General features: G+C 40.7%; 1 protein-coding gene across 1 annotated transcript in view; it reads left to right on the forward strand.

The window, feature by feature from the left end:
* LOC117507223 (plexin-A1-like) overlaps positions 1-21,227 on the forward strand; it is a 570,294-nt gene that overhangs the window by 437,995 nt on the left and 111,072 nt on the right. Inside the window, 2 exon segments of the mRNA XM_034167043.1 lie at positions 11,731-11,921; positions 20,876-21,027. Coding sequence (XP_034022934.1) covers positions 11,731-11,921; positions 20,876-21,027 — 343 coding nt within the window.

A 21,227-nucleotide genomic window follows, 5' to 3' on the forward strand; every position in this document is an offset into this window, starting at 1 on the left:
ATCACCTCCTGCAGTCTGCCACTGCAAACGGAATTCTGTTGTGACAGTGTTTTGCTGTCAGCAGGGCCGGTGCTAGCCATTTGGGTGCCCTAAGCACAAATGCTTTGTGGTGCCCCCCGCCCTCCCGAAATGAACAATAATTCAGAATTTGTCGGTGCAGTACTCTTTATTTCCAAAATAACTTCTCAATACTCAATATCAAATTAATATTGACTTATTATCTTAATTATAATTTATTAATGTTTTGAAAACGCCTGCAAATAAATAATTTTGCATTAACAATGGCACCAAACATGACAAGAAATAAATATAAAATTTAAAATAAATAAATGCCACCACCATTGTTTAAAAATGTAATTAATAACTACAGTCTAGTTAATTAATTAAACTCCTCTCAGAAAAAAAAGGTTAAACTTTTTTTCATGTTTCAGCTTTTAACACAGGATTTTATGCTGTCAGGACTGGTTGTGGCTTTACACAGGAATTGGTAGGAGACCAATGCAGTCTCTCAGGCATTGTTGGTTTTGATGAATAAAAGGCTTTATCGTATAACCAGGCAGTAGTTTCGGTACACAGGTAGTCAGATATACAGGCAGAGGTATCAGACATGGTGCAGGCTGGGTCGTAGTCCGTAAATGGGCAAAGTTCATACAAGCGGTGTCGAGGAGTAATACAGGCAAAATAGAGGCAGAGTCAAAAACAGGTTAAGTTCAGGGTAATGGTGAGGTGGAGGTCGGCGTACACAAGCAAGGTCAAAAAATATGCAAGAGCAAACAGAACGAGAGGTGATAAAATGAGTAAACAATCGGGCAGTGAGCTGTGGAACTGTGAGGGTTTAAATAAGGAGCAAACTAATCAGGCTGATGAGAAGCAGGTGTGTGGAAGGGTTTGGAAAGAGGTGTGGTTTAGTAAACAAAGAAGAGGAAAGAAAGGCAAGAGAGTGCAGGAGGGCAAAACAATGCGGTGCAAAGCAAGAGAAGTGACAGACAGAAAAACTAACTGAGAAACATGACGTGTTCAAGACAGACAAATGATTATCGTGAGCAAAACAAAAGGGGCAAACCTAAAAATTAACGTGACAAGTCAAAAAGGGGAAAACAAGAAAACTAATGATTATAACTAAAACTAGATTGGAACTGTTACTGACTGATACAGAAAAGTGAATTCAATAAAAATGGCAAAACAAACTATTGGTTAAGCAGAGAATAAGTGATGAACAGAAAACAAAACCGGTGACTACTGAATAATGCAATAAACGACAAATGGAACATAATCTGATGAGCAACACCAAAGATAAATAATAACAAAAACCTGTGGCTAAGCATTATACAGTAAATGTGATAAACAGAACTAAAGTAACTTAAAGGACCCAGAGTGAAAGAATATAATAACCAGCTACAAAACCAAAGAATGAACCAGTGACGAAAGTGCAAAACCAAAAAAGCAATAAACAGAACCAAACTGAGATTTACACGAGAAAGTATAAACATATGAAAACTAAAACCAGAAAACCGTAGAGGACATAGAGCCGAAACTCCAGACCTAATCCCTGAGCCGGGGCCAAGCATGACATGCGCTTTTCTCCCATTTAGATCATTGTCAATTCAATTCTCTTTATATTTTTGGACCATTTCATGAAGGAAACATAAAGTCAATGTAAATTTTCACAAATATTTGACATTTTACACCCTAAATTAATTCTGAAAAAAATCAGGGTATAATGAAAAGAGTCAGTAGCTGCAGCATTAAACGTGGCGTACAGAACTAAAACATTTAGCAGGATCTAAGTCGTGATTTTGAAATAAAATTAATTGCACGGCAGTTAAGGCTTATTTAACATCAGTGAGCATAAGTGGGAATTTAATTGCACGTGAAATTTAAAGCATCAAGTGCCAGCCCTGGCTGTAAACAAAGGATCTTTCAGCCTAATTCCACAAAACATGATTCCAAAAGTGATCCGGGTGATGTCGCGCTAGAGACTTTTAAAGTGATGCAGTGGCTTAAAAAAACATACAATCTGGATCTGGAAGATTCAAGTTCTTACATGAAAAACAGCAGAAAAAACCCTCACTAATATTCCAAGTCATTATATGTTCGCTCTCCTGAAATGTTAAAGATGAGAAAAGCGCAGGTTTCTTCTTTAAAAAAAAAAAAAAAAAAAAAAAAAAAATCTGTCAACATTCCAGTGTGGCAACAATGATTCCGGTGCACAGTCCAGATCATTACCTGCACGATCAATCAGTATGTGTGCGCGGTTCTCCCAGGCTGGGAGAAGACAAGAGGAGAGCCCCACACTGTGTGGGGCTCTCTTCTTGTCTGTAGCGCAGCACTGTGATGCGCGGGCCAAAGCAGCCTTTTTAGTGGAGCAGATAACTGTAACAATTGTTCATTTCTGGATGAAGCACCAAAGTTGTCACAAATACTCCTTAGACAGTACTCTTTTGAAAAACTGAGTAGCCACTTGAATTTTCAGTAGGTGTCCAGGTAGGGGTCAATTGAAGAATTACACAGGGGTCAAAATTTAAAAATGCTCCAATCATATTGAAAGCTATACCACATTATTTGTCTGATCACAACAATACCAAAAAGGTATAGTTTGGACTATCTATGACTGAATGTTATGGAGTTATGGGGTAAAAACAAGAAGAATGGTGACAAAGGTCAGTTTCAGTTTGTACAGGGGTTAGAAGTTAAAGTTGCTTATTATTGGTTGAACTAATAGGATTAATAAATGAAATAGTTTTGACTGTGTTGAATGCTTGGTCTGCAAGGTAAAGGTAGAGCAATGTCGATGTCCATTGGATTCTATGACATGTGACATATGTTACCCTGTAACATGATAACTAAGCATGCCACATAGTGCGAACTATTCCTTTTTAAAACCCTATTAACTCAACCAATAATTTGCATCACATTTTACAATATTTAGAGCAAGTTTAACATCTGACCCCTTTACAAACTAATGCTGACCTTTGTTACCATTCTTGCTGTTTTTACCCCATAACTCCATAACATTCAGTCATAGATAGTCCAAACTATACCTTTTTGGTATCATTGTGATCAGACAAATAATGTGGTATAGCTTTCAATATGATTGAAACATTTTTAAATTTTGACCCCTGTGTAATTCTTCAATTGACCCCTACCTGGCCGCCTACTGAAAATTCAAGTGGCTACTCAGTTTTTTCAAAAGAGTAATGTCTAAGGAGTATTTGTGCCAACTCCGGTGCTTCTTTCCAGATTTGAAGGATTCCTCTGTAAATATTCTGTTATCTGCTGCACTATTTCCGTCAGTGGAAAGCTGTCTGCTATGACGCAGGTGGTGACACACGCACAGAGGCTGCCCATACCGCTTCCTGCCTGCGTGCCTCCTCCTCTGATTACTTTTGCTTATACCTATTAACATTCTTTACACAAATTTGAGATTTTTCATTACGAGTAGCCTATTAAGATGATTTTTCACAAGCTTGGCCTTTTTTGGTGCCCAACGCGCACTGCGTAATTTGCGTGTGCGGAATGACAGCATTGGCTGCTAGTCATGAGAAAGCAGTTTAATAATAATAATAATAAATTTTATTTGTACCGCACTTTATATTTGAATGCAAATCTCAAAGTGCACATAAAACAGCAATAAAAGATAAGATAGGATAAAATTACAATACATCATACATACATTAGTTCAAGGATTCAAGGATTCAAAAGAATTTTATTGTCATATGCACAAAGGAACATGTTCCCTGCACAATGAATTGTGTCTACTGCATTTAACCCATCCTAATTGCCAGTTAGGAGCAGAAGTCGCCATTAGGCACCCGGGGACCAGCTCCAGATGTACATCCCTGCCTTGGTCAACAGCAGGGCTGACCAAACCAAGACCGACCCATAACAAACGACACACACATAACACACAACACACATAAGCCGGCCCGGTACTTAAACACATATAAAAAGCACACACGAGGTAAGGAAGAGAAAAAAACCCTCAAAGACGCGGGACGACACCCGAGATTTGAAAGTCCAGTTTATCAGAACACTCCGGAGGCAGCCTATTAGGCGCCATCAACGGCCTTGTCCGACAATCCTGGAAGGGGAAGGGGCTCAGCCCTGAGCAGTCCACAGTCAACGTCAGAGCTGGAGAAACTGAGGGGAGGGGGATGACCAGGGAGCGAGGCTTAAGTGTTGATCTTCTTGAGGAGGTTTTTTATCGTAGCGGCCTTGAAGTGCAGCTGTGTTTGGGGAAGCCAAATTAATATCCAGATTAGCAGACGCCTGAAAGATTCCACAGTTCTGAGAACAGAGTGGCTAATACATCTGAATTTAGGATGTGGTCATTACTGACGGTCAAAGCGGTTTTCCAGAGCTGCAATCCTGCCAGAGATGGTTTCCAGTGTGCGGTTAACACCCACCGACTGCGCAGTCAGTGCCTTCCCAATCGAATCAATCATATGGGGCAGCCTGGACGGCCCAATTATTGCTGCTTCCACCTTCTTAATTTTCCGGTAAACCAGCGCCATGCCCGCTCCACACAGCAGAAAGCCGGTCACCACCAAGCCAAATATATACACATCTTCGACATCCTCCACAGATAGCGTGTAAAAGCACATGACCTGCCATCTCCTCCACGAGTCCATCACGTAACCCATCACATGCGTCCCGGCAGGACAGTTCGGGTCCTCCGCCCCCGAATGTCTTGTGGAAAAAATAGTGTCAATTGCGTTCAGAGACCACTTTAAGAAATCCATTTTTGTTGTTTTCCAGAAGAGCAAAACTGGAGCCTCACAGACAACACGCCACAGAAGCAGGAAAAGATAAGGAGGGAGAGAGAAGAAATGCATCCGTCTCGGCCGAGTGCAAGCTGGCAAAAAAAACTAGTTAAAAAACTAATTAAAAAACTAGTTATAAAAGCTAGTTAAAAACTAGCTGTAAGCTTTTCTAAATCTTTCTTAAAAGCATCCACCATCTGTGGGGCCCTGAGGTGGTCTGGGAGGGCATTCCACAGGCGGGGAGCAGCAGCCTCGAAGGCCCGGTCCCCCATGGTCTTGAGCCGTGTCCTGGGCGGGAGCAGACGTGCTGTTGGCCTGCCCGGGTTCTGCCAGAGGTATGTGGAGTGAGGAGGTCAGTGAGGTAGGTGGGGGCATCACCATGGAGACAGTGGTGGGTGTGCAGAAGGATCTTGTACTCTATACGGAAGTGAATAGGAAGCCAGTGGAGGGTGTGAAGGATGGGGGTGATGTGCTCGTGTTTCCGCACCCTCATCAGGACCCTGGCAGCGCTGTTCTGGACATACTGGAGCTTTTGAGTGCTCCTGCCAGGGATCCCGATGAGGAGTGCGTTACAATAGTCCAACCTGGAGGAGACAAAGGCTTAACATTGACTGGGCATCCACTGGCAAGCTACAGAATGAACCAAACATGCAACCATCGTGAATGTTCCCTGTCTGATGTGTGCTCAAAGTTTTGAGCATGCACACAAATTTCTGACAGACTCCTGACGGCAGTTGACAAGGAATGCATTTAATGAATGAGAAAAGGATATGTACAGAACAAAAATGAGTGGCATATTTGTGATTTCTTTTTTATTTGTGATTAAATATGACATTTTATTGAAATGGGTATTCTGAGGAACAGAATATTGGCTGTGCTCATGCATTGGCCCACGGCCTCTTCAGGCAGAATTTTGCATGGGATTTTGCACTTTGATATGCCAGTAAGGTGAACTAAATAATGAGTTATTATTAAATCAACATTACTAAAGTGTGTAAATCATTGATTTAGAGTTGTCAGAACAAATATCAGTTGAAGAACTCACTGACTAGTGAGGGTAAAAGAAATGGACTGAAAAAACATTCCAAAATCTAGCACGATACCTCAACTTTAAAAAAAAAAAGCTGTGCTGCATTCATATCCACAATTCACACTGCTTAAAAAGCTGAGTAATAAGAGTTGTTTAAGATCTTTTTTTCATCTCCACTGTGGCTATACTTTGGGGCTGTTTTTACCCTCTAAATATTTTGCAATTTGTGTAAGGTTATCGTTTTCATGGTTGTGATGACAAGTATTATTAATAATGTGTATAAAATTTATATCCACTTTCAAAACTGCTTGTGCTTGTAATATTGTGTGTACAGTGTACAATGGCTATTCTGTTTGCTTTGTATTGTGTGTAACTACGCCTTTCCTTCCACACAAAGAACCATGTGGGTAATGATTAAGTACATACAGATATTCTCTGATCCATTGTGGAAGGAGACAATGAGATCATGTCTGCTGGATATAATTACAGTAAGACTGTCTTTATAGTGCTGTCGCTATAATTATTGTGGCCTCTGCAGCACACCAGGGGGTTATAACACAATTCTACTACTGCGATGTAAAGGAGCATCACTACTTGTGTGTGCAGTAAAGGGTGTGGATGATGTGTTCATATGGACTTTTATACAATTTTGTGTTTGTTACCTGTTGATATTTAAAGGCACTGAAGCCATCATTGACACAGCAGATGGTTATCGTAAAGATTTTATCTACACCTGTTTCAAGACCAATACTCCTTATAGTTGCTGATACTTATTGATACTCTTATCAATCCATTTCTCCATATTTTCATTACAAAAATAGCAATAGAGATGTTAAAAGTATTTTTATTCAAACTGATGCAGTCTTGGCTTCACTTGCACACTGCATATTCACCCTTAACTAATATCAGAACAAATAAATTAAATAAAAATATAGTTAACTTAAGGCAAGTCTTCCTGTCCTAATAATTAGGTTGTGAAGATGCTCCTTCCTACGACAACACTTTGAACAAAATAGCAAAGAACAGGCAGCCCGATAATATAGTTCAAGGCAGTACCCAAATAGTTAATTCCAAAAATTACAATTCCTTTTATCATATTTGTCTCTTTAATGTCTGAATCATTTAATTATCTGCCCCTCTATACATCTGTTTTATCCCATTATGGGAAGTAAAGGCAAATAGGCAGAAGTGCAAAAAATAACACCAGTAGGATTAGGATAGGATTGGCCTATGTGGAAAATCATATTATAATCAACATTCATCAGCTGACTGTTGTTTACATCACACAGTTTAAATGATCATTTGTGAATAGCTACAAATGAGAATTTCATGGCTTAAAGGCTTAAAGGAATTAAATTAATTATGTATAGGTAATAACTTATTACTACTTTGCAAATGTGGTCTTTTTTCCCCATTTTGTAGCCAAAGGTTCAGTAGAAGCATCATTTGTCATGACCCTAATCAATATTTCAGCTCTGACTGATATGGAACTGGTTCAAGTTTTTTTTTTATACAGATCCCCAATTGGCACAAAACAATGTGTTGAAATTTCCCATGTATCCTGACTCAAAGGTTTGCTGCTTATTTCTTATTATATGAAAGGATGTGAATATGCCATACATAACATATAGAGAATAAAAAAATAACATATACAGTCCTTGTCCCCTGAATTCTATAGAGAATTTACAGTGTGTCCAGAAATAAACACAATTGAAACAATTTTATTTTTTCAGTCTGTTTAATAATAAGTAAGTTCCTCGTAAGGGCAAAGGATACAGTTGTAAGTTGCCATTTGTCTGTCAGCCAATCTTATTTTCGCCAAACCTTAACTTCTTAAAAGAACAGTCAATACCTCGCCACACACTTGAGCAGCTTCTGTCACCATCTTGCGGTTGATGTGAGCATTTCAGGGTTTCTGATACATTTCCTACTTTAAACCCAAAATTCAGTTTAAAAAAAAAGGTGCTTGATAGTGCACTTGATTTCAGTGCGGAAAGTTCCCAGTTCAAACCCCACCCTTGCTATGTGTAATTGTGGAGTTGCGTCAGGAAGGGCACTAAATGTATAATTTGTGCCAAATCAATATGCAGATCCACCTCAGATCTGCTATGGCGACTCCGAGTGAAAACAAGGGAGCAGCTGAAGGGACTTACTATAAATGTGAGAAATACATGATTTTTTTTTTCTTTTTGTTTCTTTTTTTCTTGTTTCGGCATGCAGAGCTTTGACCTCCCAGTATTAACGCTTAAACATTTTGATTTTGAGTTTTGTGGTTCTTGAGTTTTAAGTTACAAAAGTTTGCCAGGACAGAATTTCTCCTGACAAGCACAACTTACAGTTGTGAATAATGTGTAAAATTAGTGAACTTAAAACTCCCTCATACAGTGAAATTAAAAAACACAGACATTAAATATGCTTGTGGCACTCTTATTGATACACTGAAGAATTTACAGCAAATCATGTTTTCTTTAAACAAGTCAAAGGATGGATACATGATCTTTTCCACATTATTTGCGTCATTCGCTATGAAATACAAACATTATGTGGTCAGTCTATGTAGAGTAGGCAGTTCTCAACAACTGAGTGACCGTGCAAGATGGACACTTTCCTATGAGACAACAACTCAGATCTCGGCTCAAGTCTCTCATATGCCTCCTAGCAAACTGTAGATGAAATTTGCCTTCGGCGTTTTAAGAAAACCATTTTTTGCCTCACTCCAGCATGATGCTGTGTAACTAGTGATGCAACACATACAAGTTTGATTGTGCCAAGTTTCTCCAGTTACAGCCACAGAAGCCTTCATCTTCATTGTCATGTTGTCTTGGTGGCTTCCATCAATAGTCTCGTTCTTGAATGGTTACTCAGTTTTTGAGAACTGTCTTCTCCAGACAGATGTACTTTACAGTATCATACTGTTTGTATTTCTTAACTCATTGAGTGCCACTGACGCTTAAACGCATCTTTTCAGATAGTAACGCTCAGCGCCAAAGACGCGTTATCGCGCCAATTACATTTTTTATGGGGTGGGGTAATCAGCTGATCTAGCTTGTGTAAAAAAATTAGAGTTGTAATCACAAGGGAACCCATTCTGTGGGTGGTAGCAGTGTGAGTGTGGACCGGAGCGCGGCTCGCTTTCCACCGTTGTGCGGACGTCTTACGGTTGTACCGCTCCTAATCCGAATGGTTTCCACCTGGCTGTCACCCAGTGTCTGTCAAATTGTGATGCAGGCGCGCTACTCTAGTCATTCCATCTTTTTCCTTGGAATGAAAAAACGCCGAGCGCACGACACACACCTCACACAAAGGCTGCTTACAAGCAAATGACGCAGTCGACAGGCTCATGCAAGCACACATGATTCAAATCCATCAGGTTTTTGAAAAAATAAAAAGGTCTGATACGTGGGAGCCAGAGGGAAAAGACGTGCCACTGAGAGAAGAGACAGACGGAGTCCCTCCCCTGATGTTTTTTTTTTTTTTTTTTTTTTGGTGCATTATACAATAGGATCACTTTACATAATGTTTGAGATGTCACTGAAGCAAAAACAATTATAATCAAAGACATTTTCTCCTTGAAATGTTGCTTGTCACAAAAAGCCAATTTTCTCAGTTTTTTGTCAGAAATCAGCATTTTTAGTGATACCCACCTATGTTCTGCAGACAATTACTAAAGAATGGAAAGAGGTACAAACAAATGGTTTTTTTTTTGTTTTTTTTCTGATGATAAAGGAAAGTCTGAAGTTTCTTTTGGTATGTTTGTTGTTGACATGGACATACAACTCAGTTTTCTATGGGTCTTGAAAAAACACTCAAATGCTGAAAAATCCTGGCACTGGGATGTTCTGAACTTTGAAAATGGCTGGCACTCAGTGAGTTAATGATTGTCAGTGAATTCCAGTTCTTATTCATTAATTTGGAAATGTCCATGTATCCATCCTCTGACTTTAATTTAATCAGTGTGCCAATAACTGTCAAATTTACATTTTATTTCATGACATGAAAAAGTGTTTTTGTTATTGCTCAGGACCTTTGAGCATTTTTTTTATTATAAAATAATAAATTGCTCCATTTGCATTTATTTCTTTACATATAATCTCTGTTTAAAAATCAGAGTTGCCAATCATGCAGACCAGGACTGTGTGTGTGTGTGTGTGTGTGTGCGCGCGCATGCGTGCATGCACAATCCCAGGTGTAACGGTTCGTGTACGCGACGGTGCCTTTCAAGCAGGAACACAGTGCGAGCAGCTCCAGTGTGTTCCATGTAGTGTTAATTTCGTCAGACGAAAAGAGACGAAATATGTTCGTCAACAACCCTTTTTCCCATGACTAAGACGAGACGATGATGAGACGGCACCAATGTTTTAAAAATAAAACTGTTATTGTTGACGAATAAAAACCGAGAAGAAAATGTTTTGCAAGAAATAAAAAATAAACAAAAACCCCCTCCTCGTTTTCATCAACTACACAAGAAGAAACACAACATCCAGTCCAGCTGTCATGTGTTTGTGCCAGCAGTTCTTCTATCGTACTATCAGCTACGTTCGTATCTTCTTGCTGCGCAATTCTGCGAGAATCGTCCACGGGTTCACACGGACAGTTTTTTTATTTGTTCGTCATGCCTTTTTTGTGGGGCAGCCAAGCACGCGGATCTCTGCAGTGGACTGGAACATTAATATCCACCGCTTCTCTGGTTCGTAAACTAAAGCTACTGTCCCTCATGAAAATAATAATGATAATGTCCTCCGCTCCATGTCTGTGTGTGTTGCGGGATTTGCTGCCGCTCTTTGCCAAGTAAAGATGGAAGACATATCATTCCGCAATGAGTAACTTCAAAGAAACCACCCACTCCACCAGGTGATTTCACTGATTAATGCCACTTTGAGCAGGGTGGGTGGTTGCAAAGGAAACCTGCAACCTATTTGCCATTTCTGGAATGAATTGAAGACCTCTGGTCAAAGGAGTATTCGTGCCTAATTTGGGACTTGTTTCACCATTTGAAAGATTCCCATGTAAATAACCCCTGTTATCTGCACTATCATGTAGCAGAATTAATTATCTGCATTGTAGCAGTCTGTTATAGGATGTGGATCCTTCCTGTTGTCTTACTTACGTCACTTTTTTTTCTTGACCCCATCGTTATTTTTCAATCATGAAAATTCAGTAAGGTATATCTTATATATTATATTCCAATTCTAAGGTGGAACTATGCCAGTATACAAAGGTATATCTAAATATCTGAAAAGGAAGAGTAAAATAGTAGAGTAGAAAAGAGTAGCGTAGTGCCACTTAGGTGCCTGGTCTTGAGAACCAGGGATGGTAGGTTGATAGCCGTCTGGCAGTGTGAAAGTCATGCCCTCTTGTCTTCTTGTAAATACTGATATGCTGGTGTAGTTAAATTTTTTTTTTCTCTTTTTCTTTTTACTCATTTCTTGTTTATTTACCCCCCTGGTTACTGCTGTTACTACTCAGGTTTCCACAACAGTTCCTACTTGGAGCCACATGTTGACTTTTGGCACAGGTTTTACACCGAATGTCCTTTTGACTCAACTCCAGATATACATGGGAAAGTTGTCTGGCAGTCGGTAATTCATACAGAGCTCCGCCACAACCTCTGGGATTTGGCCATGAAGTACCAGAGAGATGCCAGACTTCTCTGTAACATTTCTGCAGCCTTTGGACAAGAATATGTTAACTTAGCATTTAGACATTTATTTTCTTGTTCACTAGAGGACAATTGGTTTAGTGTTTATTTTCAAAGTGTTCTCTTCACCTCTTCATGATATTTATTCATTTGACATGTGTTGCAATAATTAAACCCAAACTGTATTGATGTTGAGGTAATTCTACCGTTCCTCAGTGTTGTTCTCCATAAGTTGTTAATTCCTCCATGCTTCAGTTGATCTCCTATCCAACCTGCTGTTTGTGTCTGGCTCTTAACAGCACACCTGTATAAGTGCTATGCTCTGCGGGACAGCTGCGGGATGTGTCTGAAGGCAAACCCCAGGTTTGAGTGTGGCTGGTGCGTACAGGAGAAGAAGTGTTCACTCAGACAGGAGTGTACTCCTCCAGAGAGCACTTGGATGCATGCCACCACCGGAAACAGCCGCTGTGCACACCCCAAGATTACAAAGGTAAAGATAATAAAGTAATGCACAGAATACGAACATACAAAGCTGCCTCTTAGAGCCAGACTGAAATGAAAGCATTCATTGTGTGACATGACACTTGTATTTACAACCACCCTGCAATGAATGACAAATTCATTACAGTCTGAAATAAAAAGCTTACAAAGCTGTATTATCCTTATTTCTCTTTCTCGCTCTCTTGCCCTCATTTACATAAGCTTTGCATTTGACCGTTAGCATATACTGTATATACTATGATTCACCTCGCTTGAGGCTGTTGTATTCTGTTCTTTATATGCTGAAGCAAAAATGTATTATTAAGAGTAATTTTACTTTGATGTAGTCATATTGTTTTTTTGTTTTTGTTTTTTTTTGTATACAAGTTGAGTATTTACATATGTTTACGTTTTAATGTTATCCATTCCAAAAGCCCTGCGATGCTTTGGCTGTGTTTGGGAAAGTCATATGCCAGAAGGTCACTTTTGGCCTACAATGTCTCATTTTAGTCTTCTGTGACTAATGTAACAGAAATCCCTATTTGCAGTCTTGCTTACTAATCCCGAATCGGCAGCTTCTCTTTACTCAGAGCAAAGGGCATAGAAACAGACTATTTATTTCTTTGGTCAAGGAAGATCTGGACACATGTCAAGGTATCTATCATACTATGAAACAGCCTTGGATCCTGATTGGCAATCACCAAGGCAGGCTGATCAACATGAAGCCCGTATTGTTTTTAGCTGCTAAACCCTACGTGAGGTATGAATAATACTGACAATCATTAACATTCAGGACACACTTCTGCTGCCACTTGGTTGGTGTATTCATGCAAGTCATCTTTTGAAATGGCTAATAAATCAGATTTATATAAAGGCTGAGGTCAGAATGGCATAAGTTTAATTAAAGTTGCCTTTGTAAAAGTATCTTGTTTGTCTCATAGAAGAATAAATACGTAGTTCTGCTATACAAACTAACCATTGTCAGCTATTGGTAAAACTTAGTTGTCTGAAGGATGAGTTTAGAAAGCCCTTCCCATTTCGTGTCATTATTTGGCCTCAGTGTGTGAAGGGTACATCATAGGTGTGAAGACGGTAGGGAGGATAGGGAAGTTTGACGCATCACCATGACTGCAACCACAACACAGATGGGCTGACCAGGAGGAGGCAGTTTGCACACATGAAGACTGAGCACACTGACGTGATGAGAGATGATTTGCTCGGCTGTACCCACATACACACTGGAGGAGGTGGAGGGGCTGGTGTCTGGACTGTGTCTGCAAGGGAGAAAGACAAAGAACCAGGGATTGTTAGTGGGTCGTGCTAATTTTGTCTCACCATGTTGCAGCAGTGTTGGCCGCACGCTTATTCTGTGTGTGTGTGTGTGTGTGTGTGTGTGTGTGTGTGTGTGTGTGTGTGTGTGTGTGTGTGTGTGTGTGTGTGTGTGTGTGTGTGTGTGTGTGAGAGAGAGAGAGAGAGAGAGAGAGAGTGATAAGGAGTCTAAACACTATGGCGTATCCATCTGTTGCCACCAGTAACCATGGCAGTGGTCTTCATCTGACTGTGATCTTAGTCACTGTCCATGCAGTTCACTATGAAGACTGACACACAGACAAGTACACACAGTGCTCAGTTTGAAGGCCACATACTGCTGTGTGAGACGTGTCGCTACAAAAGCTTCGTGGTTTTGTCTTTTTTGTTGTTGTTGTTGTTTGTTTGTCCACCTTTCAGTCTTTCATTTATTTTCCTATCATCAGGTCCCCCTCGAACAAAAATTTTGTTTCTGTCTTTGAGTTTTGGAAACATAACTTCTAAACTGTTTGGTAACTTCACATAGTGGTAGCACATCATATGAAGGTGTGCATGAAGAGAAAAAATCATTCCATTATGATGTGTTCACTGGCAGATTATTGGGCTTTTGTGTTTAATTGATGTATCATATTGTATGATATTGACTTTGAATGTGCAACTCATCCTAAGCTGCTTCATGGATTTCAATGAAGCTTCACACATTGGTAGTGCATCATATTTAGATGTGTGTGTGGAGGAAAATAATTCCCTTCAAGGGTAGATAAGTAAGTGGACTTTTGTAGTTGTTTTTTAAGGCAAGCAGAAGAAGTTTTATACTGAAAAATACTTTTAACTATTTTTCCTAGATCTTCAAACTTCAAAATGGGTCAGTTTGACCAGGAACATAACAGAAGGGTTAAGTTGACCGGTTTGGTTAATTCAGGTGTGTCAGCACAAAATGTTTGTTCCCACTGATGTATGATGCATTTCATGTTTAGTTTTTGTTTCACTTTTTCTAGTACTCCCACCCCCACCCCCAGATCTAATGGTGTCTCCAACAAGATGGAGTATTGTATTGGTCACACAGTGCCATTTCATTCCATTTAAATGAGTGTGAAATATATGCATGGCGCCCATTTTACTGATGCAGGCTTGTATGGCTGGAGCCCTCAGTACATTTCCTATGACACACTTTCATCTGTCTGAATACGTAATGGAGATGTTGGATAATTGGGGCACAAGCACACAGATAAATCTGTTAGCTAATGCTCCCTCTCTCGTCGCTTGCTTCAGTTAGCCCTTTGAAACAAGCATGCTGCGGTTGTTTGGGTGGTGTGTGCATGTATCTGTGAAAGACAGGAATGGGTGTGTGTATAAAGGGGTGACCATGTGTGTCACTGTGCGTCTGTGCATGCAAATCCTTGCCTTGGGGCAAAATGTTGGTGGGAGTCAAAAACCAGGCGTTAGAAGAGCTTCAGAAAAGGAGGGGGGGGGGGGGGGCATTCTACTAGTTTGAAAAGACAGAAGACCAAAGAGTGAAAGAAGAGAGATTATCATCACATCACCACACTGCCGGTCTCACCTCTCCTCTCCACCTTTGACATTTGACGCGTGGCATTTAATGCCAAAAGAACATCCGCAGGCAACAAAAGAAAGCCTCTTTTTCTCCTCTGCCACTTCATTCACCAGTGATCCCAGTGCATGACATCAACCACACAAATTGAATATTAAACTTCTTACCGTCCATTTTGTCAAATCCCCCTTTTCTTCCTTTCATTCCTCTGCCTGCTTTATTCATGTTTCAGAAAGCTAGCTGCTGTGTGTGTGTGTGTGTGTGTGTGTGTGTGTGCGTGGCCATTAGCTCACGGATTAGCTGCTAATTTCATTTGGACAGAAAAACGTGTCATTAACTAGGATGGAAACACCACTGGAGAGAGTGCAAACATAAACACACACACATACAGAAAATTCACACACTTCTACACCTTTACCCAGAGCTTTCAGAGCAGCAGTTGTTAAATCTGTTCAGTGCAGTTTCCCAGTATGCTGTTGCCCATTTGTCATTGCTCAATACTGTGCAGGTGGGAATCATTGCGGTCATAACTGTGGGGCCTTTGCACCGTTTCAAACAGAGCATTTGATATTTGAGGCTTTATATGACCTGTGTTTGACAAAATTTGGTTATTTGGCTTTTAAAGCGCAACTTTTCCTTTGCCACACTTTGTCTCTTCGGTTGTAGTTGTGTACGAAGACTAATTAATGCATCATTCACAACTATTAACTCACATGTTGTGTACATGTGCAACACCAGCACGTATTCCCAGAAACAACTTTATCATATAAACACATTCTAAGAGATTCAAAGTTGAAATAAGCTGCAGTTTACAATGACAAACTCATGTGGTATCTCTCTCTCTCTCTCACTCACTCTCTCTCTCTCACACACATACACTCTCACACACACACACACACACAGTCTCCCAGTGTGGTGCAGCAGTGTCCTAGTACTGGCCTTGGTTGCTGCCTGGCCCTCTGTCATCCATCATCTTCTGCCTGCCTTCTCCTAGGGGACAGGAAGAGCATTACAGCTAGCCCTTAGAAACCAATTAAAATGACACAGACTTGGTGTGCATTGTCACTGTTTGTAGCATGTGGCACATTTGTGTGGTGTGGGTGTTTTGTTTCTTTGTGATCCTGTGTACATGTTGTAGTGTGTGTGTGTGTGTGTGTGTGTGTGTGTGTGTGTGTGTGTGTGTGTGTGTGTGTGTGTGTGTGTGTGTGTGTGTGTGTGTGTGTGTGTGTGTGTGTGTGTGTGTGTGTGTGTGTGTGTGTTTGGGAAAGTCCTCTGATTTTGCCCCCATGTGTTATTGAGCTACAATGTTTGCTTTGGCAGACTTCTTTAATTTTGTGTGCCCTCCCCCCCATGTGTCCTGAATCTTTCCCTCATTCCCACCTCCAACAATTTCTTGTTTTTGTCTCTTTATCAGAACTATCTATGTTTAATTTTCTTCCTGTTGTTCTTGCTTTCCTCTTTTCCGCCCACTCTGTTGATCAGCATTGAGAGAGAACTGCTTCCCCATTAGATAATTTTTGTGGTGATTTGTTGTTTTTTAAATTTCAGATGTGCTTCTGTCTGTTATATGTTTGTACTAAATTTAAAAATATGTGCGATACATAATTCCCATACATACATTACACAATGATACAATGCAAAAATGTAACGAAGTGCTGTATCCACCAAATGCTTAAGCGAATAGCAGAAGAACAACATACAGCATAAGTGTTACAGTGTGCACATGTATCTGTGCAGCGAAGGATGAGTTGGAGCAGTGCAGTACTGCACAGTTTGTCCCATCCGTGATCAGTGCAGAGCTCCAGAGTGCAAAGTGCATGTTTTATTGCAATTAAATTGCTGCCGTGTGTGCACAATGTGCAATTATTTCTTACATTTGATTAGTTTGTGCCTATGTTAAGCATCTGTGCTGTGTGCACAAATATTTGCGATGGCAAATAACACTTGGAGTGAAAAACGTCATTATTGGCTCTTGATGTAAATGATAGCAAATGTGGAAATACGTTTTGTGAACAAAATACATTTTGTTTGCTCAGAGAAAGGCCAGCACCATGCCTTTTCCAATGTCTTGGCCACATGTGCTGCGTTTTGGCTGCAATCACTTTCAATGTTAAAAACATTGCACATTGCTCCTTAAGTAGTGAGAAGTGGAAGTGCAATGCTGGGTTCTGCACACAGAAGGGTTAGGTTTACCATTTTCATTTTTTATGGGCATTTTGTAGTCCGAACCAGATATTAAGCAATCAGATCAACTCACAGAGATTCTGTAAATCTTTGTGAGCTGATCAGGAATCATGAGTAATGCTCTCCGCTGTCATATTTTTGCCCATGCCTTCTTAATTAGTGAGATACACACTAATGATATTTCAGCTAATTAGCGCACCCTTGCAAATTTAAATGCCCATATCTCACAAGACATAGCAGTTAGAGAAATGGATGGTTTTGGTTTCATTTTAAAGCTCTTCTCAAGCTCTATAAATCCCTCTCCAACATGACCCAATTTTTCTCCCCCCCCCCCATACATACATATTGGTCATACTACACCATCATATTAATATTACACCCTTTCAGATGATTGGTGTCAATGTGGACAGACAGTGTGCACGTGCGTTATCAACCTGCTTATGTCAGGATGTGTCTAACTGTTGCACTCTTTATAAAGTGCTAAACTTGAGACCCTGTTTTTGTGGGGTGAAACATTTTTTGGTGACAGAAGATATCAACGTGGGCAGCTCTACCCCAACCACACCTGATTTTTAGACCAACACACCCAAAGAAGCACAAGTGATATTGTTATTTTGAGTACATATATAGTGGGCATGACAACTGCGTCAGGTGGAAATTAGCAATGACGCTTGCATTTTGCTTTGCTCCACACATACAAGACAGTCCAAAGTGTGCTACAAGGCCTTTTCTAATCATCTCTAAACCATTTACTCAACAATATTTCTGTTGCTATGGAAACAACTACTCTCAATCAATTGTCTGTTTGGTCCCGCTCATGTTTCTTAGTGAGAATATAGCAGCACATACTGCATTTTCCTCCCATCAATACGTTTGCTTTTAGACATTGTTTGATAGGAAACTGGGATTAGCAAAAGGCAGGCGGTCAGTGCCAGATTTAAACAGTGGACAGATTTAAACAGAGAAAGAATAAGTGGAAGCAGCCTACCAGTTCTCAGTGTAAGAGCACAGCCTTTAGAATGGATGATTCCAGCAGTTTTAGCCTGAGTCTGGTCCAGTCTGACCAGAAAGCTGCTAGACACTGCATGTTTTCTGCCTTGAGTTGGGTTTTCCCCTTTCTCTCTCTCTCCCCACTTGAGGAAGTTGTTGTGCTCTGCTAAAAATGCAAAGCTTTTTCAATGGGTTTGTCACAAGTTATACACAGTTCAAAAGCAGCATGCACAATGTGAAATAAATGAGGCGTTTTCTACTGTTTAAAAAGCGCCTCCATTCTGATTACGAACATCTCCATCTCTGTAATTAAAGTTTTTTAAATGATTAATCTAAGCCTGAGCTCAAATTTTAATGTTTGTTTCAGGTTTGTTTAATTATTAAAGTTTATCTTAATGTCAGGCGTCACTGATTTGGGTCTCATCAGGCTGTTTTTGTTTTTCAGACGCATTCATATATCAAATTTTCCATTTGTGGACAATAAAGTGTGTCTGTTTGTATCACAGATGAAGGTTTTTGCCATGTGCATATCGCCTCCTCGCTGTCCCCTACCTCCTCTGCTCCTCTTTTTCTTCTGAATAACAGATGCTATCTGTGCGCTGCTGCTTAGGCGGCCACAATAGGCCTCACACAAAGCCGCTGACACAACAGGACAAGTCAGAGATGAAGAGGAATAAAGGATCGTTGAATGGGTGTAGAGCACTGCAACACTGGTGGCTTTCATTGGAAAGAGGTTTTGTTTGCGTTGTGTAGTTGAAGATGTAACAACTTTTGTGTCGTTCCTTTGATAAGCCAGTGTTGATTGTGAGCAGCTTACTGCTGTCTGCCAGTCACTCTTTTATCTTCGGCTAAAATATACAGTTTGCATTCAAACGCGTTGAAAATGAGCCGGAGTGAATTAAAAAGACAGAAGTCCAGAGAGGAAAAGGGTGAGAGAAGGGGAGGGATGTTCATCATAAGTCTCGCTCATGTTGGCGAGAAAACACTTCTTAATTATATCACTGTGACATTTACGTTGTAGCTTGCCTGACACTGGCTTTGTTCCCATTGTGTGGCTCCATTAGTGAAGTCCTGTACACCTCCAGAGTTACCAGAGTTACATCTTTTCTGTAATGATGTTAGACGGCAGATCAGTGGAAAATAGCAGATTAAGAAAGAAAGCCTAATCTAAAAATTAGTGAAATTGTTACATGAACAGAAATAACCTGACTGTTGGCCTTATTTTAATTAGCCAGTATTTTGATTGTGGTGTTTACATGAGTTGTTTAAAGATTATTCCATTCATATTGTTGGGAAAGTGTAGGTACACGGACCCACAACAGGGGGCGCAAATGAACGGACAATGGAGGAAGTCAAATAACAACACTTTACTGTTGTGAATGGGCACAACAAACACAACAGATTACAACAATAGACAACAAGTCAAATCACAGAAGGTGTCGTGTGGGCAGGCTCGAAGATAGAAGACGTCTGTCCAAAGTAGAACCGGAACCACACGATTTCCTCCGCCACCAGACCCCGGGAATACTGGAGCCGCCAAGTCCCGAACTCCCAGGTGGCCACTGCCTCCGCGTGTCGGACCTGGTACTGCTGGCGAGGAACAAAAAAAAACAATTAAATGTGGGCGCGTTTACACCCAGCAATCCACATGGCAGGAAAACTACCTCCACCTCTCGTTGGAAAGAGTCTGCTATATAATGCACAAAAGTCACAAAAGGTTACTGAAAAGATCTCACGGTCAGCTGAGAACGTTACCTTCCAGGTAGAACGATATCTCGGCAAAGAGGTGGAGACGTTGTCCTGCTGATGTACCCCTGCTGATCAGGTGATTGGTAACAGCTGTTGCAGGTGATGCGTGACAGCTGTCACCCTGGCTGCTCCTGTGAGGCGGCTGCGCCCTCTGGTGCCTGGAGCCCGCACTCCAGACAGGGCGCCCTCTGGTGGTGGGCCAGCAGTACCTCCTCTTCTGGCGGCCCACACAACACATATTCCTGTTTACATGTTACAGAACACAGCCCTATTAATCACTCACAGCTATATTATGGCCCCGACGCCGTATGTGTTAAATAATGCTGTGAAAACTCCACTAAGACTAGGACAGTCCAATTGTCGGGTTCATATTGGAATGCTGTCCCTTTGAATTATTTGTTGTATATGCTGCTCTTTTCCAACATAATGCAGTAACGTATATGCTTTTAAACTCTTGTATATAATGGTAATGTCTGAATGGGAGAATAATGAATGACAATGCTATATCCTTGATAGTAAGTGAGGTTAAAGTGTGAAATTACCCACACCCCACTTCAGTTCACCAAATGTCTCATCCCCTCCCATACCTAAGGGGACCGGTGAAAATTACCCCATCGAAACCCACAAGGTTCTAATCCAGTTAGCCTCATGCCTAATTATGCTAGTAAAGACTGATTATTACCAGGGCTATTGTCCAGGTTGCAGCTTGTTGAATGGGATTGCAGTTGGTGGTCAGACTGGCTCTGGGTAGCCATGAGAACCTCTGCACAGTTTTTTTTTTTTTTTTTTTTGGTCTCAAGTGATAAATGAGGGAGCAAAGGTCAGTGTGTGGTATAATCATGTTCAGTGGATTGACACAAGGTTAAATGAGAAATGTGGGGGCTTGATGGGTGGGTCTGGGTTAAATGTGTGAGTTGGCAGGTTGGGCATGTTTGACTGAGTTGAGATGGAGTTAATGGATCTGTGATCATTTCTCATCTCTCTTAAAGAGGTAGCAGCAAGTATCCAATTTGTACCCAATGTGTAATGATCTTAATGACTTCGGTAAACTGTCAGAGGAATTCATCCGATCACAGAAATTCATGCTGAAATACACCACAGGCACTGTGAGTTTGTCCTTTGAGTAATGGATATGTTGCGCTCGTTTTATTTGTTCCCTCTTCATTTGCTCCTCCATTCAGCTGTATCCAGACACCGGACCAAGACAGGGAGGGACCATGCTGACCATCACGGGTGAGAACCTGGGTCTACAGTTTAAAGATATCCAGAACGGAGTGCGTGTCGGCAAGGTGGCCTGCAATCCTCAGGAGGACCAATACATCAGTGCTGAGCAGTATGTTGACATTATCCCTTCTTCATCTCTTCACCCCAACCCTCGCTCTGAAGCACCTTGTTTTTAATACTCATTACTTCTCTGCATGTTTTTCCAGCACGGATGTGACATAGCATGAAGCACAACACTGACTTTGTCTCACACATCTTTCTGAAAAATCTCTTGCTCTCTTCTTTCTGATAAAACTAATGCTAAGCTTT

Source organism: Thalassophryne amazonica, chromosome 3 (genome assembly GCF_902500255.1).
Source record: "Thalassophryne amazonica chromosome 3, fThaAma1.1, whole genome shotgun sequence".
NCBI lineage: Eukaryota > Metazoa > Chordata > Actinopteri > Batrachoidiformes > Batrachoididae > Thalassophryne > Thalassophryne amazonica.